This window comes from Macaca thibetana, chromosome 14 (genome assembly GCF_024542745.1).
Source record: "Macaca thibetana thibetana isolate TM-01 chromosome 14, ASM2454274v1, whole genome shotgun sequence".
Lineage (NCBI taxonomy): Eukaryota > Metazoa > Chordata > Mammalia > Primates > Cercopithecidae > Macaca > Macaca thibetana.
Genome location: NC_065591.1, coordinates 125,668,816 through 125,690,959, shown reverse-complemented (window position 1 = coordinate 125,690,959; position 22,144 = coordinate 125,668,816). Strand labels below are relative to the sequence as shown.

The 22,144-nt window shown below is 56.1% G+C and overlaps 2 protein-coding genes across 3 annotated transcripts in view; one reads left to right on the top strand and one right to left on the bottom strand.

Moving 5' to 3' along the window:
• B3GAT1 (beta-1,3-glucuronyltransferase 1) overlaps nucleotides 1-3,991 on the top strand; it is a 32,108-nt gene extending 28,117 nt beyond the window's left edge. Inside the window, exons 6-7 of the mRNA XM_050755999.1 lie at nucleotides 266-366; nucleotides 1,554-3,991. Of these exons, the coding sequence (XP_050611956.1) occupies nucleotides 266-352 (87 nt within the window). The 3' untranslated portion in view covers nucleotides 353-366; nucleotides 1,554-3,991. The remainder of the gene's footprint in view (nucleotides 1-265; nucleotides 367-1,553) is intronic.
• A 2,155-nt stretch (nucleotides 3,992-6,146) lies between these two features.
• GLB1L2 (galactosidase beta 1 like 2) overlaps nucleotides 6,147-22,144 on the bottom strand; it is a 44,454-nt gene continuing 28,456 nt past the window's right edge. The window contains exons 8-21 of one of the 2 annotated variants that reach the window (XM_050755959.1): nucleotides 17,400-17,470; nucleotides 14,311-14,395; nucleotides 12,915-13,052; nucleotides 11,992-12,072; nucleotides 11,492-11,598; nucleotides 10,874-11,014; nucleotides 10,537-10,608; nucleotides 10,200-10,278; nucleotides 8,383-8,470; nucleotides 7,947-8,058; nucleotides 7,431-7,547; nucleotides 7,096-7,178; nucleotides 6,300-6,502; nucleotides 6,147-6,247 (exon numbers count right to left, since the gene is read on the bottom strand). In XM_050755959.1, coding sequence (XP_050611916.1) covers nucleotides 6,451-6,502; nucleotides 7,096-7,178; nucleotides 7,431-7,547; nucleotides 7,947-8,058; nucleotides 8,383-8,470; nucleotides 10,200-10,278; nucleotides 10,537-10,608; nucleotides 10,874-11,014; nucleotides 11,492-11,598; nucleotides 11,992-12,072; nucleotides 12,915-13,052; nucleotides 14,311-14,395; nucleotides 17,400-17,470 — 1,226 coding nt within the window. In that variant the 3' untranslated portion in view covers nucleotides 6,147-6,247; nucleotides 6,300-6,450. Of the gene's footprint in view, nucleotides 6,248-6,299; nucleotides 7,179-7,430; nucleotides 7,548-7,946; nucleotides 8,059-8,382; nucleotides 8,471-10,199; nucleotides 10,279-10,536; nucleotides 10,609-10,873; nucleotides 11,015-11,491; nucleotides 11,599-11,991; nucleotides 12,073-12,914; nucleotides 13,053-14,310; nucleotides 14,396-17,399; nucleotides 17,471-22,144 lie in introns of both variants that reach the window. The other variant, XM_050755960.1, reaches the window with a different exon arrangement.

Below are 22,144 nucleotides of genomic sequence, written 5' to 3'. Positions count from 1 at the left end.
CTTCTCTTTCCTGTAGCTCTAGACTTCCCATTTCCTGCAGGTGTTCTGAAGGCATCACATGTACAAACAGCAAAAATGACGGGGTAGTCTGGAGCCACAGAAAATAAATTTTAAACAATTGAGAAAATCTTGATGGAACAATTGAAAACTCCTGAAGGAAAGGGAGGGGCAGGAGAGATGTTTACACGGCGTGGGAGGGAGCAGGGAGGCAGCGGAGTGAGGTCAGGGGCCTGTCCCACCGTGTTTTGCATCTCTGGGCACACAGATCCTGGTGTGGCACACACGGACAGAGAAGCCAGTGCTGGTGAATGAGGGCAAGAAGGGCTTCACTGACCCCTCGGTGGAGATCTGAGCTTCAGGACGCAGGTATGGGCGTGACGAGGGTGGGCCACACACTGGGCAGAACGGCACCAGGTTGGGCCAAATCAACTGTCTTATGCTTTTCCTCTTGGGCTTTCACTGTGGCGGACACGGCAAATGTGGGCGGGAGGGGAGGCCTTACCACGGTCCCCTTCCCACTGGGCCACCTGAAAGTCCCCAGGCATTAACTTTCACCCACACAGTTGGGTCCTTCTCTGCCACCAGACTCTTCAGAGGGCGTCGCCTTGCAAACACCTTGCTGATTGTTCTGCTGGCAGTGACGCCTGCAGCCCATAAGGCACTGCCATTCAGACTCTCGCTGGCCAGGGTCTGTCCCCCCAAGTCTGCCTCTTCCCCTGTGGATTCCTTCACCACATGGCCATGGCGAGGACTCACGGACTCGCTGCTCCACAGCAACGAGCCACGGCTGTCCTAGTGAGAGGTAGCGCAGAGTGAGAGCACGGACCCAGACCTCAGCTCCCAGGACCCCTGCTCTTCACTGTTTGACCTGACTTGACTTTTCTGGGCCTCAGTTTCTTCATCTGTGAAGTAGGTTGCTGAGGGCACCTAGAACAGTTCATGGCACATAAGTCTCATCAGTGTGGCTATTTTTATTCGAGTCTTTAAAGCCTTCTCTGGAAGTAGGCCACAGGATCCACCTACACTTCAGAGGCAAAAAAATGATGTTGAGAGAAGCTAAATGAATGTTCCAAGATGACACACTGGCACAAGTGAATTGTGCCGGGTGGTTGGCAAAGCCAGGCATTTTCAGGGGCTTTACTGTGATCTTATTCTGTTTCTTCAAAGCAGCTGGTACTCCAGACTCCCTGCTCTAGGTTATGCCAAACAGAGGTTGGGGCCTGAGACAGACATTTGTCCTCTTGCGCTGGAGCTAAGCAACAGCTTCTGTATCATGTTTGCATCCCCCTGCCTGCAGGGGACCACAGGGCGTCACTCAGTCACCTTGGCCGGTGCCACTTAGAATGCGTCTGTACAGAGCCTCACTCCTGCCTCCTGCCCTCACTGGGCCCTCGCTGCCCTCACTGGAGCACCTTCCCCACCTGCCCCCCCAAAGGCCCCCACAGGACCTGGGGGCCTGGGCTTTGCAGAGGTCCTGGTGGCCCTGCCTGGCCGTTCCCTCTCCAGCCCCATCCTCAGCTGACACCTCACTCATTCCTCCTCTCCCCTCACAGGAGCCTCCTCCTCAGACCCTGTTCTTGGCCTTCCATCCTCTCCCCACGGCTGATGGTCCCTCCAAGGCCGACTCCTAAGGAATCACCGTCACCCTCCTTTCTATTCTGGGGCTTCTGAGAGAGCCCAGCCTGATGCCAGGACAAAGGACAGAGAATTTAAGCACAGAAATCCCAGACCTGTTGTTCTCTCCAACCAGCGTGACCAGGGCCCGAGAGACCTGATGGCCAGGGTGGGGTGTCCAGCACCAGCCAAGCCGGTGCTCCAGCGCACCTCCCCAGAGCTCCCTGCACTGACGGGGCTGCAGGAGCAGGTGCAGAGGGCACCCACACCGGCCCTGCAGTGATGCGGGCGGGAGGGAGATGAGAAGCCCCTGCAGTCACGTGGAGCATGGCCCTCCCTGGCTCCCTGTCCCTGGGCCCAGCCCTACCACACAGGACACCCAGCCAGGGAATTCTGAAGACCAGAGAGCAGCCCACGGGCATCATGAGTGCTGCTCCTCTCCTCGGTCCCTGCTCTCCCCGAGAGCTGCCCCCAAATCAGACATACCTCTGTGGCTCTCCTCTGGTTCATGTTTACAGAGCATGAGGCCGTCTTTGATCCCAACAGGCACCCAGCCCTGCATGGGGGGAACTGGGCCTAATAGGCACCCCCTGTACCTCAGGCTGTGGCAGGAGCAGAGTCCCCTCGTCCGGCCCCTCTTTTTTTACCCCTTCTCCTCCAGCACTGGCAAAGGGGTGGGCTCAAGAGCCAGCACAGGTCACTGCCTGACCTGGATTAAGAACCCCACGGCCCCACTGTCCACATGCTGCCACCGCCCACCGCCCACCGCCCACCTCGGCTGCTCGGCCCCTCGGCTGGACTGGACTGGGGAGGGAAGGGGCCTTTTCCTGCAGCTCTTCAGAGCCACAGACCTCAGGGTGCAGTGAGCCTGTCTGTGGTGGGCAGTGGGCCTGTCTGTGGTGGGCAGTGAGCCTGTCTGTGGTGGGCAGTGAGCCTGTCTGTGGTGGGCAGTGAGCCTGTCTGTGGTGGGCAGTGGGCCTGTCTGTGGTGGGCAGTGGGCCTGTCTGTGGTGGGCAGTGGGCCTGTCTGTGGTGGGCAGTGGGCAAGGTGATGGGCGGTGGGCAAGGCGGTGGGTGGCGTGCAAGGTGGGACCTCCTGCAGCCTGGAAAAAGGAGGGAGGCCAAGGCCAAGGCCAAGGGCTAACTCTCTCCTGCCCCCAGTCTGAGGAGGAGGGACTCTGGAGTAGCAGAGGGACTGGGGAAAAGAGGGCAGGGGCTGGTGGGACACTGAGCAGGAGGGAGGCCTGAGCACACTGCTTTGGAAATTATTCTAAACACAAAAAAGGGAAAGAAAATGTTACTTTTCCCTAAGTCGGGAGCATGCAAAGCTAGCCCACCTCATGTCCAGCTGTCCACTTTCCACCCTAGAGAAAGAACAGTGTGTCTCAAGCTGCTGCCCTCCCCAGGCCTCCCAGGCCCGCTGGAAAGGGCTCTGACTCCCCCTGGCCGGCCGGGCTCTCTGGTGGCAATCTGGCTCATTCTCCTGCAAGTTGGAAGCACAATTTTCCCCCCAAGTGGAGGAAAAGGAAGGGGCCCCAGCCTACTGAAGAGGTGTTTATTTTTTAACTAACAGCCTCCCACCCCATTAAGACTCACCAGGACAGGTCTGAGGGCCATTCAGAACTCACTCCTGAGTGGGTGGGTGGGTGGGACTCAGTCCAGAGACCTAACATTCAGAATATAGCATTGGTTGCCTATTTTGAGATGGATTTAATCTCCCACAGTATTCATGACACCATCTGATGGAATCAGATCCCTGAGCCACCTTGCAGGACGTTTTCCCCAACCTCTTACACCCTGAATGTCACTTTGGAAACCAAGCCCTTGGAAGCAAGTGGGGTGGCATGGGAGAGAAGGGAGGAGGTGGGCACAGGTGGTGAACTTATGCGTGGGCGCTCTACTGCCTCACTCACAGAAGCCAGCCCTGAGTGCCAAGGTCAGCTTGGCTGGTCTGAGGCCACCTTCTTAGCCAAAAACCCAGGGTTCATTTTCAGGAAATTGATAATGAACAACAAAATGGGGACTTCTTTTGGCAGATGTTAGGTCAGTTGTTTTCACCTAATACCCTCTTTTAGCTGCATGTATATTTATTTATAATTATAACCCTGGTGGACTGCAGCCTTCATCCTTGTTGGGAATGAGTTTGTTATAAATCAGAAATGGGTCCATGATGACGATTGTTTTCCAAACCCAGTCTGTTCCCTGCTCCTTCGCTGGCAAACCCCACCACACAGGAGTGAGGCCAGGGGCTAGGAGTTCCAAGAACAGAGGCTGGGGTGAGGGTGGCACCCAGGCAGCTGCATCCGGTCTGTTTTAATTTAACTGTATTTAATTTGCTTTCAAAATTAAAAGTCAAATACAGTTTTTAACAGTCCTAATCCTCTTCAGCGCTGCCTTATTTTACTGTCATTTATTAATTTAGCTACCCAACAAGTATTTATCAGGTGCCTGTTATGAACAGGCATTATTCTAGGAGCCGGAATGCAGCAGTGAAAAAACAAGGCTCTCGTTTTCACAGAACTGACCTACTGACGAGACGAGACAGGCAATAACGAATACGTGTTATTTCAGATGCAATCTGTTGTATGGAGAATGAGGCTGAGTTGGGGAGACAGAGGGTAACAGTGGAGAGGGGTCAGTGCTCTGTAGGGTGGCCAGAAAGGCCTCCCTGATAAGGTGACATTGGAGCAAAGCAGCAACACCCTGACATGCAGCTCCCTGGGTCCAAGAAGAAAGAACTCTCCAGCAGGTGAAACAAGCGTTGCTCAGCTTATAGATCAGCAGGAAGGCTCAGCCGACTGGGTGGGGACGGCTGGGGCAAGCAGTGAGGGATGCGGTGGGCATGGGAGGAGGGAGTCCTCAGGCATCAGGTGAAACCAGAAGGCAATGGGGGGTCCAGTACGGAGGACTAACATAATCTATCCATCTCTCAGAAGAACTGCCCTGCGCCTGCACAGAGGATAAATGGAGAGGGCAAGGACAGGTGGAGACGTGGCTTCTGCAATCATCTAGGCCAAGATGCAGTGGACTGAGTGGGGGCATGGGGTTGGGGCAGAGAGCAGCAGTCAAATTCTGAACGAGTTTAGGAGGCAGAGCCAGGAGGATCTGCTGCAGGATTGGATGTGGGAGATAAAGAGAGGGGTCCAAAATAGCCCGAGACACAGAACAGCACTGCCGTTTCCAGATACGGGGCTGCGTGCAGGAGGGGTAATGTGGGGAAACGGAGCTGTGTGTCAGGTGCCCGTTAGGCACATGCAGAAGAAAAGGAGCCCCCACGCGCCTGGAGCTCAGGTGCAGGCCAGCATCGGCAGGCGCGGGTGTCGAACCTGTTTACAAACCACAGGTGTCACAGGTGAGACCCTGTGCAGTGAGTGTGGACAGAGGAAAGAAACAGCCCAAGGAGTGGGCCAGAGACCCCCAGTATTCAGAGGCTGGATATGAAGAGGGATCCTCCAAAGAAACCTAGATGAGGCCATACCATGTGGAAGATATGGACAAATCTTTAGTCAACGCTGGAGAATAAGCTCTGCCAAGAGGTGCTTTGATAGAGAAGCCGAGCAGTCAACTGGCAAAAAAGAAGGGCAAGAATAAGAAGCTGGTGTAGGAAGACCTCACCTTAGGAAACCAGAGTGTCCTGCTCAGTTCTTCGTGGAAGTGTGATCCACTTTACAGGAGGATTTGCAGGAAGGTTCCCTTCCATTCGAGTTCCATCACTTTCTGACAGAACCCAGCTCATGCACAGCTTTGCAGAAGCACACACCCAGGTAAAGCAGGGCAGAAGACCCTGCACCTGGCTCAGGCCACACCCAAGTAGCCCGGGTCTCAGCCACATCTTAGCTCCATCCTTGTCGTTCCAAGGCAGTTCCAGAAGAACTGGTGAGTTTGGGCAAAACCAGGGACTCTGCCTCATCTTGTCCCCAAGCCACTGTCCACATGCTTCCCTTTAACAAGCTCCATTTAATAAGCCCTTGACCTGGCTCAGCTGCTGGGCTGCACATCACGAATGTCCCCTGCACCTCCCCCTGGGCAGCCACACGGGCAGCAAGCCTGCTGGCCCCAGTGAGCTCCACGGCTCGCCATCCCCCAGCCCACCTTCACGGGGCTCCCAGAGCTCTTGCCGTGCAGGGGATGTGTGTGCTACTTGACTTTCTGACTGTTACTGGAGATAATTTGGTTTTGGCAGTAGATGCCAGATGTAGTTTGTGAAGCAAAACTCAACCCCGCAGTTAACTCATATGTAGCGCCCTTGACTGCCTGGCAGATTCTTACCCCCGCCCACCAGCATGAGAATGAATTTGCATTTGACCTGTCCTCTCCAGGGCGCTTCCAATCCAGCGACATTTTAAGGGGATTCGGGGTCAGGAGGGGAGTATGAGGCCAGGATCATGGCCCACCCACCCCAGGGACGGTCCCCGTCTGGACCCCCGAGCGGCAAATGGGGCCCCATGGGAACCTGACCGAGAAAACGCTCTCACACAGCCTTCCCCTCTGGCACGAGTGGCACACATGACTGGAGACTATCACCAGAGGGGGTGTGATTCAACGCTACAGCTTTACTGCAACTCAGGACAGTGAGCCCGAGCCAGGTGTTGGGCTGAGCCCCAGAGCAAGGCTCAAACACGGACGTGGACACACTGCGGAGGAGGCTGCTCCGCCCCTGCTGCTCCGCGTGGGAGGTGGACACACTGCGGAGGAGGCTGCTCCACCCCTGCTGCTCCGCGTGGGCGGTGGGGGGCGGGGGCCTTCTGTGCCTCCTCCCTGGATGTGCGGATACGGGCCATAGCTTCTGCCAGGACCCACATGTCATCCTCACTGAACACCAGAGACACTCGCTGACTCAGGAAGACGCAGGGCTGAGGATTTCGGTTTCTCCGGCCCAGCCTGTCACCCTGTGGGAAGCAGCGAGTGGGAAGGGAAAGGGGAAGTCACGTGTTTCTCACGCTGAGTTCCTTCCAGAATCCCAAAGGCGGCTCAGAAGGTTGTGAAGGAAGAACAGAGTCAGCTCAGGTGAGACATCCCCTCCCCACCCTCTACCCTGGTGACACACCCAGCATTTCGGGGATAAAAAGGGGCTATGAGGGATGTGACCAAGCCTCCCAAGAACCAGCAAACAGCACGCCTGAGTCCAGCAGATGCTCGCAGGGCTGTGACTTCCGGCGCAGGGGCGTGTTTCAGCACTTTCTCTGAGGGCCAAAGGCTTGGCGATCTGACTAGCTGCTCCCACCCTGGAGACCACCCTAGAGACAGCCCGACAGCCTCGCACACGAGCAGGGCTGCAGGAAAGGCGTCATCAGCAAAGCCAGGCCCAGAGCCGTCCCACCTTTCCCTGCAGGCTCAGGGTTTTCAGCTTAGGTGGGGGCAGACTGTAGCCCCCAGTCCCTGAGGTTGCAGGGGAGGGGTGGGGCAGCAGCCACGAGGCTTCAGGTCAGGAGGCGGCGGCAGTCTCCCACGGGCACCAGCAGGACGGGGGGCCACCGCTCACTTAATGTACTGGTTCCTGCCCAGGTGGGGGGTTTCCGTGAACTGTAGTGCAGGGCCCGCCATCGTCTCCTCAAAAATGATGACCTGTGGAGAGAGGGCCCAGCTGGGAGGGCAGCTGAGGTCTGTCCTGGTGCCAGGGGAGGTGCTGAGAGGTGGCAAGGTCAGAAGGAGAGGGTTTGGGAACCAGGCTGGAAGGGACAGGGACCAACAACTCATCCGCAGCGAGGAGGAGGGAGGAAGAACCCACTGGCACACCCTCCACCCTGAGGGAAGGCTCCCTGGGAGGGCAGGTGGGCAGGGCGTCTTGGGGAACAAGAAGGGGCTGGAAGCTCCCACCTGGTTGATTCCGCTGCTCAACCAGGGACCTGGGAGGTACAGTGTCTTCTGGGGTCCAATGTTCCAGTAACGTCCAAGGTTCTGGCCATTGATGAATACAACCCCCTTCTCCCAGCCCTTGAAACAGAGTGGGAAGGTGTTCATCTACCGCGAGAGCCACAGCAAAAGTGGAGGGAGACATACACCATGCGTGCTTCTCTCAGGTCCAGGAGACCAAAGCGAGCTGCGTCTGGACAGCCATGAGGGTGAGCAGGTGGGATGCTCTATTTCCTGTGCCCCTAGTGCCACTGCCACGCCTCTCAGGCATGGCCCCCAAGCTCAGACTGCACGTGGGAAGCATGAGGTGGTTCTGCTGTGAGCCCACTCCCCTGGCCCAGGGAGTCTCCAGCAGCCCTCTCAGACCCTCTGGGCACAGAAGCCACCAAGGGCTCTCGCCAAGCTCATGTGGCTTTGGCTCAGAGCCCTCCAAGGCGGGAGGGACGTAGGAGAACCCGGCAGGGAAAGGGGGTTACCAACCTCCAGCTTTAGAAAGGTGTCACAAGGGGTGGAGCTGATGGACAAGCTACCCAGGAAGAAAGCAGGCAATGTGGGTGTTTCTGGGAGGGAACTCCATTTGTCCAGGCCGAACCTAAGCACAGAACACAGGGCAGGAGACGGAGGAGGACCTTCCCTAGATCTGGTCCCAGTCCTGCAGCTAATTCCCCATCCATGGCCCCCCCACCTTAACCAGGACACAGAATGGCAGCAGGGTAGGATGCTGGGAATTCCTAGTCTGCAAACGTGGCTTCTAGCTTCTAGCGCCGGTGCCACCCCTCACCTCAGCCAGCCGATCTGGCTCCTGGGGCCATTCACACCTGAGTGTGGGCCAGGCTACGGTGCACCAGGGACCCTGGGGCCTGCCGCACAGCGCCGAACCTGTGAGTGCACGTGCTGGCACTGGACAGGGACCCACCTCTGAAAAAAGCTCTTCTTCATATCCAGGCTGTAGATTCTGAATTTTTTCAGGGGTGAATCATTCAGATAGAGATTTCCAATCAAGCCTGTGGGAAGGAGGCAGAACATGTGGGTAGCCCAAAGGCAGGGGCCAAGTCTGCTGGGCCAGGGCCACAAGGGGAAGCCCTGGGACGCTGGGGTGAGGAGTGCTGAAGTGTACGCTCCCTGAGCTGTTCGCTTGCAAGCAAGGCTCCCTAGCAATTCTATGGGGCATGGGAAGGAGGAAATCCCTAGGATTTGCCATGGGAAGGATATAGAGCTGAGGTGTTACAGTGGGAGAACAGCCTCTGGCCTCTCTCTGAAGGAAGTTCCAGATGACTGAGAGGGTTCCGGCCTAGCTGCAGGGCCAGTTTCAGTGGGGCCCAGGCTACACAGACCTAATAACTCAGCCAGGAGTCACCTATGCCACCGAGGATTAAAGCTGTGCATCAGGAGTATGGACTGTGGGCAGATGGCACCCTCACTCAGGCATCCAACAGGGAAGAGCTGTGTCCCTTGAGGAGCCACTCATCAGTGTCCTGGGGCTGGGCCAGCCCTGCCAGTCTCAGATCACGGAGCTGCTGGGTGGCTAGCTTGGGGATTCAGAGGCTGGGGACTGTGGAGAGGCTTTGCGGGGCCTACAGACTCTGAAATGGCAGGTGCAGGTGTCTGTGGGCACACACATTTCTCAAGGGAGGTCTGTAATTTAAAACATTTAACTGTGATCCGGAGGACAGGACTCCACAGTGTGGGCCCAGGGGACCCTCAACAAGGGCTCAGGGAAGCAAAGTTAGGAACAATGGTCAAGCTGCTGCTCCCTCCAACCCCCAGGAGAACAACAGAAGGACAGGCCCAGAGAGGGAGCTGTGTAGGGTGAAGGAGTGTGGGCCTGGATGGTCTAGATGCTGCTCTGAGGCCCATCTGCAGAGGCCCTGATCCCCGGGATCCAGGCTCCAGTGTCTGGGCCATGTCGCTTTCCTGGCAGGCCGCCAGACGGCTGTCAGATGAAATGTGGACCAAAAAGAGCCCTTCACGTTTCCTCCATTACAAACGCAGGCACCGTGAGAGAACTGGGAGGTCACCAGTGTTGCTCACCACAGTCGCATTCATTTTTTTCTGAGTTCTTTTTTTATAACTTACCTGAAACCACCCACATTTAGCTAGAGTTGTTTAAAAAAGGAAGGGCTAAATTAAAGCATAAAAGATTTAGTAGGCCAGGAAACATAAAGCAAATTGGCAGCCTGTTCCCAGAGGGGTGTGCTGCCAGAGGGGTGTGCTGCCAGAGGGGTGTGCTGCCAGAGGGGTGCGCTACCAAGAGGCCTTTTGTTTGCTGTATGTCCCACATCCTCCTCGCGCCACGTCCTGCCCGCGCCACATCCGAGATAAGCTATGGGTTTCCCAAGATGGATCAAGAAGAGAAATTCAGTGTGGAGGCCCAAGAAGGCAGGGGTCTTGCGCCTTTCCTTGGATTCCTGGAAATCACATTCATTGCTCCTCACCGCCGTCCCCCAGGCAGACATCCCTGCGGAAACTGACTGCAGCCCAGGGGAGACCAGGCCAGCTCAGTGTTCACTGTGTTTATCACAAGCGCGCAGACAATGCACATGTGCAGTGCTAACGGGACAGGGGCCACAGCCCAGCGGAGCTTCTCTGGCCCACTCAGAACTGGCCTCATGTACGGGACAACCCAGCCTCCACCTCCCTGCAAGGGGCCTCCGTGTCCTGGTGGCTGCTGGCAAGAGAAGCAATAGCCACGTGTCCAGCATGGCCTCTTCTTTCGACACGTTCTCGACCCACCTTTGCGCTGGTCATCAATATTCTCCCCGTAGTTGACTCGCCCACGATTCTCCACCAAGATCCTCAGCACAGTGTAACCCTGCCAGCAACACAGGGCTAACGATGACCACTGGAAGGCCACAGCTGCCCCTCAGAATGTGCTTGTGGACCCCAGTTCTTCCCTACACTCTGGGGATGGGAGTGCACATCCCAGCTGGGCAGAAAGGCGCGCTCGCCCTCTCCACTTGCAGCTTGTGGGGAAGGAGCCACGGGTCTCCCAAGTCTTCCTCAGTGACTCCCCCCGTCCTCCTCGAAGCAGCGGGGGCTAGCCCTCACCCAGCGCCCAAAAACAATGAACCTGGATCAGAGGGACAGCGATCTTCGTTGTCTTGTAGTCCAAGAATCCTATGGATACTGTGTTCACAAACACCTGCCAAAGGGAACAGACAGAAGCATCCATGGCCAACAGGAGGAGGGTACGTGGGACCTCCGCTAGGCCAAGAAGGGCAGCACCGCATGCCTGTGGGCAGACAAGGGGCCAGCAGGCAGAGCAGAAACGAATGCCCCCATGAAGACTCGCAGAGCTGACTCGGAAGGGCCATATTTACAGCTGGAAATAGCTGATTCTGAGGGACAGAACATATTGCAGGGCTGCTCATCAGAAGGTCGCGGGAATTTAGAAGAGAAGCTCCTACCTGCCCCCGATCACGCACACGGCCGCTGAGGACGCCAGATGAGGTGATGCTGGTCTCGTAGAGAATGTACCCAAAGGACTGTCCATTTCCCCCGTTGACTGGCAGGTTCTCCATGTTGATGGGCTTTTCAGACTTGATTGGCTGCGTACAGAAGAGATGGCGGGGGGGCAGGCTGAGCAGGAGTGGGGTCACAGACTCTGCCTGGGGGCTGGCACGTGGAGTGGAAGCAGGGGTTTGGCGGGTGTTTCTACTTTGACTTCTCATTGCACTAAACCTACAGCTCTGCAGAGTGATGGGGAAGAGGGTGGGACAAAGGGGTGTGCACCGGCCGAGTGCAGTCCACAGGCAGGGGGTATGCAGCACAGCCTCGGGCCACCGGAGGAGGTACTCCCTGTTCCTCTGCCCCTCACTCTCCTCTCTGAGGCTGGAGGAAGGAACGGTTCACAGGGCCACCCGCTGTTCCTCAGGGGCCTTTGTTTCTCCCCAACTCACACTCTAGCATGAGTCTGTCTTCTTCACTCTGAGCTCCAAGGCTGGAGAGCGGACCTCAAAGCCACTAGGCGCTGGCCTTCCTCTCCCCACACCCCTGCTACACCCACGATTGCCCCCGGCACTCACCTCCCCCATGTACTTGAGGGCATCCCACAGAGACAGGTACAAGACTGGCGTTATGGGCTCATACGACATCTTGGGAAGTAGGTCAGGTGGGGGAGGTAGAGGAATGCCTGCAACACACAGACAACAGCGTCATCCCCAAGGGACCCAAATGTCACCGTCTGCTCGTCCTCCCCGCCCAGCTCCCATTCACAGACCCAATGTGCTCCTGCATCCCAGCACCACGAGGAACAACAGGCCAGCTCTCAGCACCTGCTGAGGCCAGGGGAGGAAGGCCAGGGGCATTCTCCCGTCCTCCACAGGAGATAAGGAGCCTTAACACCTGGAACAGGTGACGTCGGCAAGACAGAAACAGCCCCACACTCTCCCTGTCCCTGTCTAGAACATTCTTACACACAGATCAACTGGAGTCCAGATGGGACAGTAAGGAAGTAACTCTTTCGGGGTCTGAGAGCAGAAGCAAGGGCCTGAGTTGGAACTTGAGTCTGCTGTCTGCTGGGTACCTGAGATGGAGCCGAAGAAGTCTCGAAGCTTCATGTACTTGGCTGTGTAATCTCCCGCTTCTGTCAGCACAGCGTCATAGTCTGCAAGACACCGGGCCCTGTCATGGTCATTCCTGTCCCCAGCACAGCACATGTGGCAGCACAAAGAACAGGGAGAAGCTCAGAAGGGCCACAGGTCTTCATCTCAGCCATTGCGGAGGCAAGACACTTTTGAGCCATTCAGTCAAAATGCTGTAAACACGAAAGACCATGCAACTACAACAAGTGTCCACAAGGCCGGGCGCAGCGGCTCACACCTGTAATCCCAGCACTTCGGAAGGCCAAGGCAGGAGGATCACTTGAGGCCAGGAGTTCCAGACCAGCCTGGGCAACATAGCGAGACCACGCCTCTACAAAAAAATTTAAAAATTGGCCAGGGGTTGGGGTGCACACCTGTAGTCCCAGCTACTCAAGAGGCTGAAGCAGGAGGATCACTTGAGCCCAGGCATTCGAGGCTGCAGTGAGCTATGATCACACTACTACACTCCAGCCTGGGTGACAGACGATACTCTCTCACAAATTCAAAAAAACACAAACTATCCATGATCACAGCATGGCCCTAAATTTCTAGCTACAGGTGTAATTTCTACTTTCTGGAACTCTCAACCTAAAGGGGGCAGGATCACACCTCCTCAAGGGCCTGGGCAGGGAGCGGAGGCCACCTCTGCCAAAGTGGCCGGCTCACAGGCACTCCACCCGCCTCGAGGCTTCCCTCCTCTGGGAGTGTAACGTGACCGTCCAGGCAAAGCCTCTGCCTTCTCCAGGTCCTCCATTGCCAAAGACACTGAAGGTGCCGGAAGTTGACCCTGAAGGCCCCTCCATAGCAAGCCCCAGCCATGCCCATGCACGGCAGACCAGGGAGAGCAGTGTTGATGAATACTTGCCATAGCTGGTGACATCTGACTTGTAGTCATGGAAGTGCATGGCTCCATTCATGAAGCCAAAGTTGGTGCCTCCATGGAACATGTAGAGGTTGATGGAGGAGCCGGCGTCCACAATGGCAGACACGGTTTTTAAAACCTCTGCCGGAGGAGGGAGAAAGGGGATGTGCAGAGTGAGTTAAAGTCTGAGATGAGCTGGGGTCCCTTCACTACTCTCCTCTTGCCCAGTCTCACCTCAAGGCCAATGTTGTCACTCTGTCCTCCTAGCTCTCACTAAAACCCCAATCACAGAAGATTAGGGGTGGAGGACGTGTGGGCCAGAATCATGGCCCCAGAGCTCGAGCCTCCAGTTGTTTGTAAATCCTGGTCAAGTCTCTGAGCTCCATGTGGACCACCTGCAGCCCAGGGCGGCCAGGGCCTTGCAGCCAGCGCGATCCCCATGTGAGCCTGCCCGACCAGGTGTATCAAATGCACACAGATGGATGCATCCCTAGAGAGAAAACTCTGACACCTCCCTGTTCTGCCTTTGTTAGGAAATCAACCAGGACATGACAAGACCATAGCAAAGGAGAAAAACCAATGGTTTAATAAATATATATTTTATTAATATAAATCAAAGAAACGCAGACTAAACAATGATGTACTGAGTAGACCAATATTAAAAGTTATTTTAATACTCAGCGTTGCTGAATCTGTGGGAAATGGGTGCATCCACTCGGCAGCAGCGGTTGAAGCTGCCGTCTTTCCGGGGCTGAGGGGTGCGCATGCGCATGAACAGGCGCTGAGGGCCACCGGGAACGCCAGGTGCGCAGAGCGCGGGCTCCGGGACGCTCACCGAGATGGCGTGCGCTTAACCACCACCCGAAACGGCCCGAGAGACTGTGTCCACGAAGCGTGGCTTAGAACGGGGCTCTTCACATTCTTTAAAGCAGTCATGTAAGTCTGTATTTGGTCATACAGAAAGCGGTCCGTATGTGCATTCACCGGTACGAGCAGGTGCCATGCAGCGAGCATGGCTGCATCTGTCTCTGTGTGTGCGTATAGAGCTGTCGGTACAGATACACAGAGAACTGCCTACAGGGTATACATCTAAATGTTCTCTGGGCTCTGGGAATTTTATTTCTTCTCTATACTTTTTCTGTATTTTCTGGATGTTTGCAATAGGCATGCATTACCCTTCTAATTACAAAAACACGAACAAGCAATGCTAAAAAGCCCTCCCATTCATCAAAGTGTCAAGACAAATGACTCAAGAATATCCAGAGCCAACTTCTGCACACAGATAATCCCAGCAGCCTTGCACCCCTATGGCCGACCTACATTCGTTAGCCGGTGACTGAAACTCATCCTCACTTCTTAAGTAGCACACATGCTGGATGTAGTAACTGCAAGCACTCACCAGAAGAATCCAGGATATTGTGAGGGCCTCCCCACGAGTCAAACCACCCCGTCCAGTACTCCATCACCATCTTGGGCTGAGTCCCCTGGACACCACAAAAAGAGAGTTAGACAAGCAGGCTGGCCAGACACAAAAGAGGGAATCTCTTCGTGAAGGGGAGCCCCAGGATCCCTGCCCTCTCCACTCTTCCCTGGCTGCATACCCACTGCCTTAGAGGTCTTTGGAGGTGGGGCATAGGTGACGGCCAAATCCACCTGCACACCAGTTCTCCTGCCACATGTGGACCCCACACGTGCAGGTACAGAGCAGATAAAGCTCCCAAAGTCGCTACGGCAAACCCTGATGGTTTTAATGTTGTGCACATGTTAGCAAGAAGACACTGGTTCTGGATCAAGCCAAGCTTTGCCTGTCCTCTTCCAGGGAAGAGAGACGTTCTACCCAGGACAACTCCGTATCTGGGAGGTTTACTGTGGATACAGACCCCCCGGGTATTGGCTCCATTAGCAGAATAATCAGACGCTACGAGTGGGCCCTCTTCAAGGTCCAACTCAGCTTAAACAGCAGCTTTTTCTGAACCAGAAAATCAGGGCCTTACAGCACAGCTATTCATGGTGCAGGTTCTGTACCAACAGTTTGGATTTATACCTTGGCTGGGCCACTCAACAAATCTTAAATCTTCTTTCTGAATACTGGCTTTGGCATAGGACTGCCCCAAGGAGGCCAAGATCATTCCTGGGACCATGACCACTCTGTCCTGTTTGCAGAAGCCCAGAGCGCCTGGGGGAGGTGTAAAGACTAACGTGCTAGTATTTCAGGCTCTGTGCCAGACAGTCTTCCTCACTCATCCAGTGACAGCTTGTCAGGTATCTCTAGGTCAGTGATGGCCTCATGTTTAGAGCGCCACTGCATACGCAGCAACAAAATCTGATCCAGGGGGACGGGACAAACTTACGGTCCATTGAGTAGAAGGTACCAGCCATACCCAGGTTAAAGCCAGAGTAGTTACAAGAATTCTTTTAGCAAGACTGGTGGCTTAGTTTTCTCTACAAGCCACCTACCTTCCAAGAAGGAGACACACCATACCACGTTTAAATCACTAAAAAGGGAGGGGCGGATTCAAAGTCCCGCAAGTCAGAAATCTCCCATGCCAGAAGCAAGGCTGTTGGCTTGGGGGTACCAGGGTCCACCCACGTGCCAGGCCACTGCACTGCACAACTGGCTACGAGCTGGAGCTCTGCAGTGGCCACTACTTGCAGGGTGCCTTACACACTCCATGGCCGTCTCCTTCACTGGCTCACATGACTGTTGGGAGAATGAGATGAGAGTGCGCGTAACGCCCTCAGCACACTGCCTGGCAGGTCGGAGGTGCTCAGGAAACACTTGCATAGTTATCCCCGTCACCGGTCACGGGCGCGGAAGGGGAGTGAAATGCTATCGACATCATCACGTGGAGCACACTGGGGCCTGCGCTGTGCATTCAGAGAGCCCTTGATTCAAACAGGGAGGTGTCCAAGTCCCCTTCCTTAATGAAAACAGACATCTGTGGACTGCACACAGAAAGCCCGTCAGCAGGACCATTCTGTTAGCAGGACAGCTGGCCTGGGTCGGCTCGGGCATGGCTACCTCTCTAAGGATGACCTTGAAGGCTAGGTAAACATAAGGCATTCTGCTGTATCAGCTGCCGTGCTAGGCACTTTCCAAATATTACTTCATTTAATCTTCAAACAACCCTGTGAGTTGACACCATAAGGCAATGTACTCTCATCATCCTCACTTAGAAGACAGAGATGCACAGAGAGGTTAAATAACTTGCCCAAGGTCACACAGCACAGGGCAGGAAACCCCGTCATCTCAGTCAGAAGCGTGAGAGGCCCCCCACTCCACTACACACACCGGCAGGCACTCAGGAAATGTCCAGGAAGGAAGGCAGAGACCCAGCTGGATCACGCGTGACCTGCCTCACAGGAGCCTGTCTGGGAGTGGGGCCAGCCCTCCCATCTCCTCCTGGGAGCCTCCCCACCTAATCTGGCCACCTGAACCCCAGGAGGAGCCACATCAAACACACACATGGCCCCACACGGCTGTGGTGGCTCCACACAGATGTGCCTGAGGACACAGCCGCTGCTCTGAAAGACCATCAGCCAGAATGGAAAGCGGCCCAGCATCTCCACAGGCATCCGTGCCTGTCCGTCCAAGCACAGCTCCACTGCAGGCCCAGGACCAGCGTGACCATGCGGCACGGGGCAGTCTCCACTGCAGGCCCAGGACCAGCGTGACCATGTGGCACGGGGCAGTCTCCACTGCAGGCCCAGGACCAGTGTGACCATGCGGCACGGGGCAGTCTCCACTGCAGGCCCAGGACCATGCGGCATGGGGCAGTCTCCACTGCAGGCCCAGGACCAGCGTGACCATGCGGCACGGGGCAGTCTCCACTGCAGGCCCAGGACCAGTGTGACCATGCGGCACAGGGGCAGTGAGCCAGGGCACAGCCAGGGCCTCTCAGCTCTGCAGAGGGTGGCAGCATGGCCCCATCCATCCATCTGCTCCGGAGGGGCACACGAGTTTGACAGAGAGGTCAGTCAGAACTACAGTGCAGTGTAAATGCCCATCGGTTTGACAGATATTGAGGGACATGTGGAAACTCCTCCCTCTCTCCAGACCTGGAGGGGACCAGGCTTCCTGCCTTGCTGATGACAGTCATCTTTCTAGGATTGCAGGGCCCTCACGGGTGAAGGTCCGATGCCTGTGTAGTACAGGACGGGGAAGTTTTTCTTCCCCCTCAATCCCTGGGAGCAAGTGTGGAGCTAATTGAGGCCACAAAAGTCGAGTCCTCCAGGAGTGCACCAAAAGGCCCCCTCTCTCAGGGCAGTGAGTGACGTCCACACTGCATCGGCCTACACAGCAGCCCTCAGAGCTGTCTGTGGGCAGCGGGTCTTGCAGGCACGCAGCGGCATGGGCCAGGGGTCAAGAGGCCAATAGCCCTGACTCCAGCTCCCTACACTGGGGAAGCTGAGCACGCTGGCAGGCATTTGGAATTCCCACAGGCCACTGAGCAGGCTGGGCGGCAGCTTCCCTGGGGCTGGACTTACCTGGACGTTGAAGAGAAAGGTGGTCAGTAGCTGCAGCTCGCGTGTTGACTGCAAGTTGATGGTGGCCAACACTGTTAAAGGGAAGAGGAGAGAGAGAGACAAAGCATTGTCTCAAAGCCAGGGACCTTCTAAGTGACCCCAGACCCTTCTCAATCCACCAGCACAGTAAAGTAACCAGCCCTGACATGGTTTCCCACCTCCAGTTGAAAGTCAGCCACAGTCAGGTGCAGTGGCTCACACCTGTAATCCCAATGCTTTGGGAGGCTAAGGTGGGTGGATCGCTTAAAGCCAGGAGTTCGAGACCAGCCTGGCCAGCATGATGAAACCCCATCTCTACTAAAAAATACAAAAACAATTAGCCAGGGTTGGTGGTGCACGCCCGTAGTCCCAGCTACTTGGGAGGCTGAGGTGGGAGGATCACTTGAACCCAAGAGGCAGAAGTTGCAGTGAGCCGAGATTGTGCAACTGCAGCCTAGCCTGGGTGACAGAGCGAGACTGTGTCTCACAAAAATAAATAAAGAATAAAAAGTCAGCCGGGACGCCAGGAGACCGATCTTGTTGTCTTGGATTCCCCCAAGCGGCACAGAGCTGGGCAGTCACTCACTGGGCACCTGACCTTGATCAACTGTGACTTCTGCAAGCCAAGCGCGCACTTCGGTTCCTTGTTCTTTTGTAGGAACCAGAGCCTGATCCTTCCTTGGCACGCCAAGCACCCGGTCCAAGGTAATGATGTAAACAAAGATTCCACTCTGATTTCTTGATAAGGGCTAATTCTGTATTCTACCCCATAACATGTTCCTTTTAAAATTTAAAACGCTATTTTCAGTGGCTTTCTATCAGTGAAACATATGCTCAAGAAAGGTGCGCTCTGTCTGGCCGACAGCCGGAGATGCCCACGCCCACCCCCGTGGCACAGCCTTACCCTGGGGCCTCTCACCCGCCTATGTCCGCCTAACAGTCAGCTCACAGGCACGGCTGCGGCCTGGGCTCCCGCAGGCCTAGGCACACACGAGAGAGGCTGAGCCAGCCTGGCAAGCCGGGCCACCCTGACACGCTGCTGCAGGACAAAAGCCTCTGATGCCAGTGAAGAAACGCAAGCGACAGGTGGGGCTCCGGGGAGGTGTAATAACTTGCCTCTAGGTCACAGTAATTGACCTCAAGGTAGCGGCAGAGTGGGGCCGCACACCTGGGTCCCCCTGACACCACCCCATGGCCCAGCCCCGTCCCTGTCCTCCAGCAGCCCACTGGGTGGGACCCTCCACCCAGACCCCTCCCCTGAAGCCAGAAGCCCTTTGAAGACAGGAGGCCAGTCTGAAACTGAGCAGGCCTAACTCAATGTCCACAGGCTGTGCACAGCTAAGTGAACACAAGCATCTCTGTCCTGTCCTTCCTGACACCTCTCACAAATACGAGAGGAGGGTGGACAGGCAGACGGCCACGAGGAACATCAAGAGGAGACATTGGCAAATCCTGGAATACTGAGAAGGACACAGGGACAGCAAATGGTCTAGGAGTGCGGAAGGGGTGACAGTCGGCTCCAGCTCCAGCCCAAGGCCTCATCCCACTCCCAGCCCCAGGCCCTGATCACCATGAGATGGGAGAATGCCCGTCCTCAGCCTCGATCCTTGTTCTCACCTGGGCCCATCCCCTCCTCGGGGGCCATCCTGCCTGAGAACGCTGGGCCCGGCTGCTGCGGGAGCGGGTGTGTGTGGCAGGTGGGGGGAGGGCGGGAAGAGGAGGCAGGCAGTCTCCACAGCACATTCCTGTCCACCACCGGCCTGGCCCAGAACAGCTGCCGCAAGACCCCAAGACTTCTCCAGAAACACTTCACAGCGGAAGACATTGCCCCAAACTCCAACAAGTGAGTGTCCCTTCTTGAAAAAGCCACCACGGCCCAGTCACCCCAGGGGAAGAACTCCCGTCAACAGCCTCTCCCACACCCAGAGCTCTGAGTGGCAGCCAAGAGCCTCTTTCCTAAGCTGCTGGGTAGGGGCTGAGCCAGAGCATCCCCTGGCACAGGAGATGGAGTGGAACAGACAGCAGGAAAACAGCAGGCAGTGCTAGGGAAAGGAACCCAGGCAGTGCCTGGGGAAGGAACGCCGGCAGCGCTAGGAAAGGAACAGGGGCAGCCCTAGAAAAGGAACGCGGGCAGTGCCAGGGAAAGGAACGTGGGCAGCGCCAGGGGAAAGGAACGCGGGCAGTGCCAGGGAAAGGAACACGGTCAGCACTGGGAAAGGAACGCGGGCAGCGCCAGGGAAAGGAACGCGGGCAGTGCCAGGGGAAAGGAACGCGGGCAGTGCCAGGGAAAGGAAAGCGGGCAGTGCCAGGGAAAGGAACACGGGCAGCGCCAGGGAAAGGAACGCGGGCAGCGCCAGGGAAAGGAACGCGGGCAGTGCCAGGGAAAGGAAAGCGGGCAGTGCCAGGGAAAGGAACACGGGCAGCGCCAGGGAAAGGAACGCGGGCAGTGCCAGGGAAAGGAACGCGGGCAGTGCCAGGGAAAGGAAAGCGGGCAGTGCCAGGGAAAGGAACACGGTCAGCACTGGGAAAGGAACACGGTCAGCACTGGGAAAGGAACGCGGGCAGCGCCAGGGAAAGGAACGCGGGCAGCGCCAGGGAAAGGAACGCGGGCAGTGCCAGGGAAAGGAAAGCGGGCAGTGCCAGGGAAAGGAACGCGGGCAGTGCCAGGGAAAGGAACGCAGGCAGCGCCAGGGAAAGGAAAGCGGGCAGTGCCAGGGAAAGGAACACAGGTAGCACTTTCGTAAAACGCTAACTACCCTTGGGGGAAATAAGAAAGGCAGTGTGTCCATTTTTAAAGTATGCTATGAGAAGAGAAATATATTCAAGAAAATTGTGACTCAGGAAATTACCGGAGGACTGGAAGATAAAAGTTCAGGAAGTCACCCAGAAAGTAGAACTGAAAGGCAAAGAGATAAAGAATAGAAAAGACGTAGACAATCAATAGGAGCTCCCAATACACAAACACCAGGATGACCGAAAGACCCGAGGACAAGACGGTGGAACACGCACAACCCGCACGCCCACCACGCAACTGTGCCAGCTCGCAGAATGCGCAGCAGCACCTGAAGGGGAGGGCGTCTCCCCGAGGAACATGGCAGGGGGCGAGGAGGGAGAGGACCCAGGACAGGCTGGGGACTGGAGTGTCCTGTGCTGCCGCAGCAACAGCGGGTGCCGGGAAGCCACGGAGCGACAGGAAACGTATTCCACGCGGGATGCAGCCGTGCAGCAGACCCCCCACCATGCAAGCCAGAACAGTGAGAGCCAGGCCTCCAGACAGCCAGACTCGGACAGGTACAGGACCTGAGAAACACCAGCAGCAGGCGTCTGGGACATCTCTGGCAAAGCATTTGTTTAAAAGAGAAAGCAGTACGGGGGGGCGGGGTTGAGGGGAGGAAAGAGAATTTGAAATGAAAAGAAAAACAAACAGAATAATTACACTAAAAACTAAGCACACTGCAAAGAGAGCCAGCTGGCACCCTGAGAATTCACAGATACTGTGCAGGGCATCACCCACGTGGCAGGTGCCTGCAGTGAACCCCTGTCATACATCCGGGAGGCTCACGCTGGCACCCATCAGGACTGAACAGCCATGTTGGCAGGAAGGTACGAGAAGGGTAGCAAAGAACACTCATCACCTACTGGAACAAGAAGTTAATAGGCAGAATTTTTTTTTTTTTAGATGGACTTTTGCTCTTGTCGCCCAGGCTGGAGTGCAGTGGTACCATCTCAGCTCACTGCAACCTTTGCCTCTCGGATTCAAGTGATTCTCCTGCCTCAGCCTCCCGAGTAGCTGGGATTACAGGTGCCCGCCACCACACTTGGCTAATTTTTTGTATTTTTAGTAGAGACGGGGTTTTGCCATGTAGGGCAGGCTGGTCTCGAACTCCTGACCTCAGATGATCTGCCCGCCTCAGCCTCCCAAAATGCTGGAATTACAGGCCTGAGCCACCGCGCCCGGCCAACGGGCAGAATTTTAAAGCAAATGATGCAGGGCTCTATGTTCACAGTATTTAGAAATAAGAAGGAAAATATCCAAAGAAAAAGCCGAAGACTTGAATATGATGAAGAGTCGGCTACACTATATTTCTCTACCAACATTTTCAAGTATTTCACTTTTAGACCATTTAATTTTTTTTAATTAAAAAAAAAAAAGAAGTTATTCCAGGCAGCAGGTGGCAACAGGGGCACGCAGGTGGGTGCCTGGAGGTGGGAGGGCCACAGGAAAAGCAGTAGAGACTCCCGGCTGCCTTGCAAGGCCTGTAACCGGGAGACTGCCAAGCGCTAAAAATGTGCTCCAGCGTCAAAAGGAGTCTCCCGGCACAGCCACAGCCCGCAGGAGCCTGGAGCAGGCCTTGGAAGCGGCCGTGGGGAGACACTGCCACCGCGTGGAAGCCATGGGAATCACCGCCGGTCCTGCCCCTGCCGGAGACACAGGGACTCTGCCTGGGGACAAAAGCCTTTTCCTCCCCATCCATGGCACCCACTCCCTGGGTGCCAGCCACATGCCAGGCCCTGCTGCAGGGATACAGCGACATGTTCCAGCAGCTCGGTCTGTGGAGGAATGCAAAAGAAAGAAAAGAAAGCGTGGAATGTGCCGGAGCAGACATGAGCACGGTTGCAGGAGGCCACAGGAAGGGCCCCGCTGCATCGATGGGAGGATGCTATGCTCACCCAGGCCACGAACCACACCTGGGCCCCTGAGCACAGCTGAACCAGCCAAACCCCAA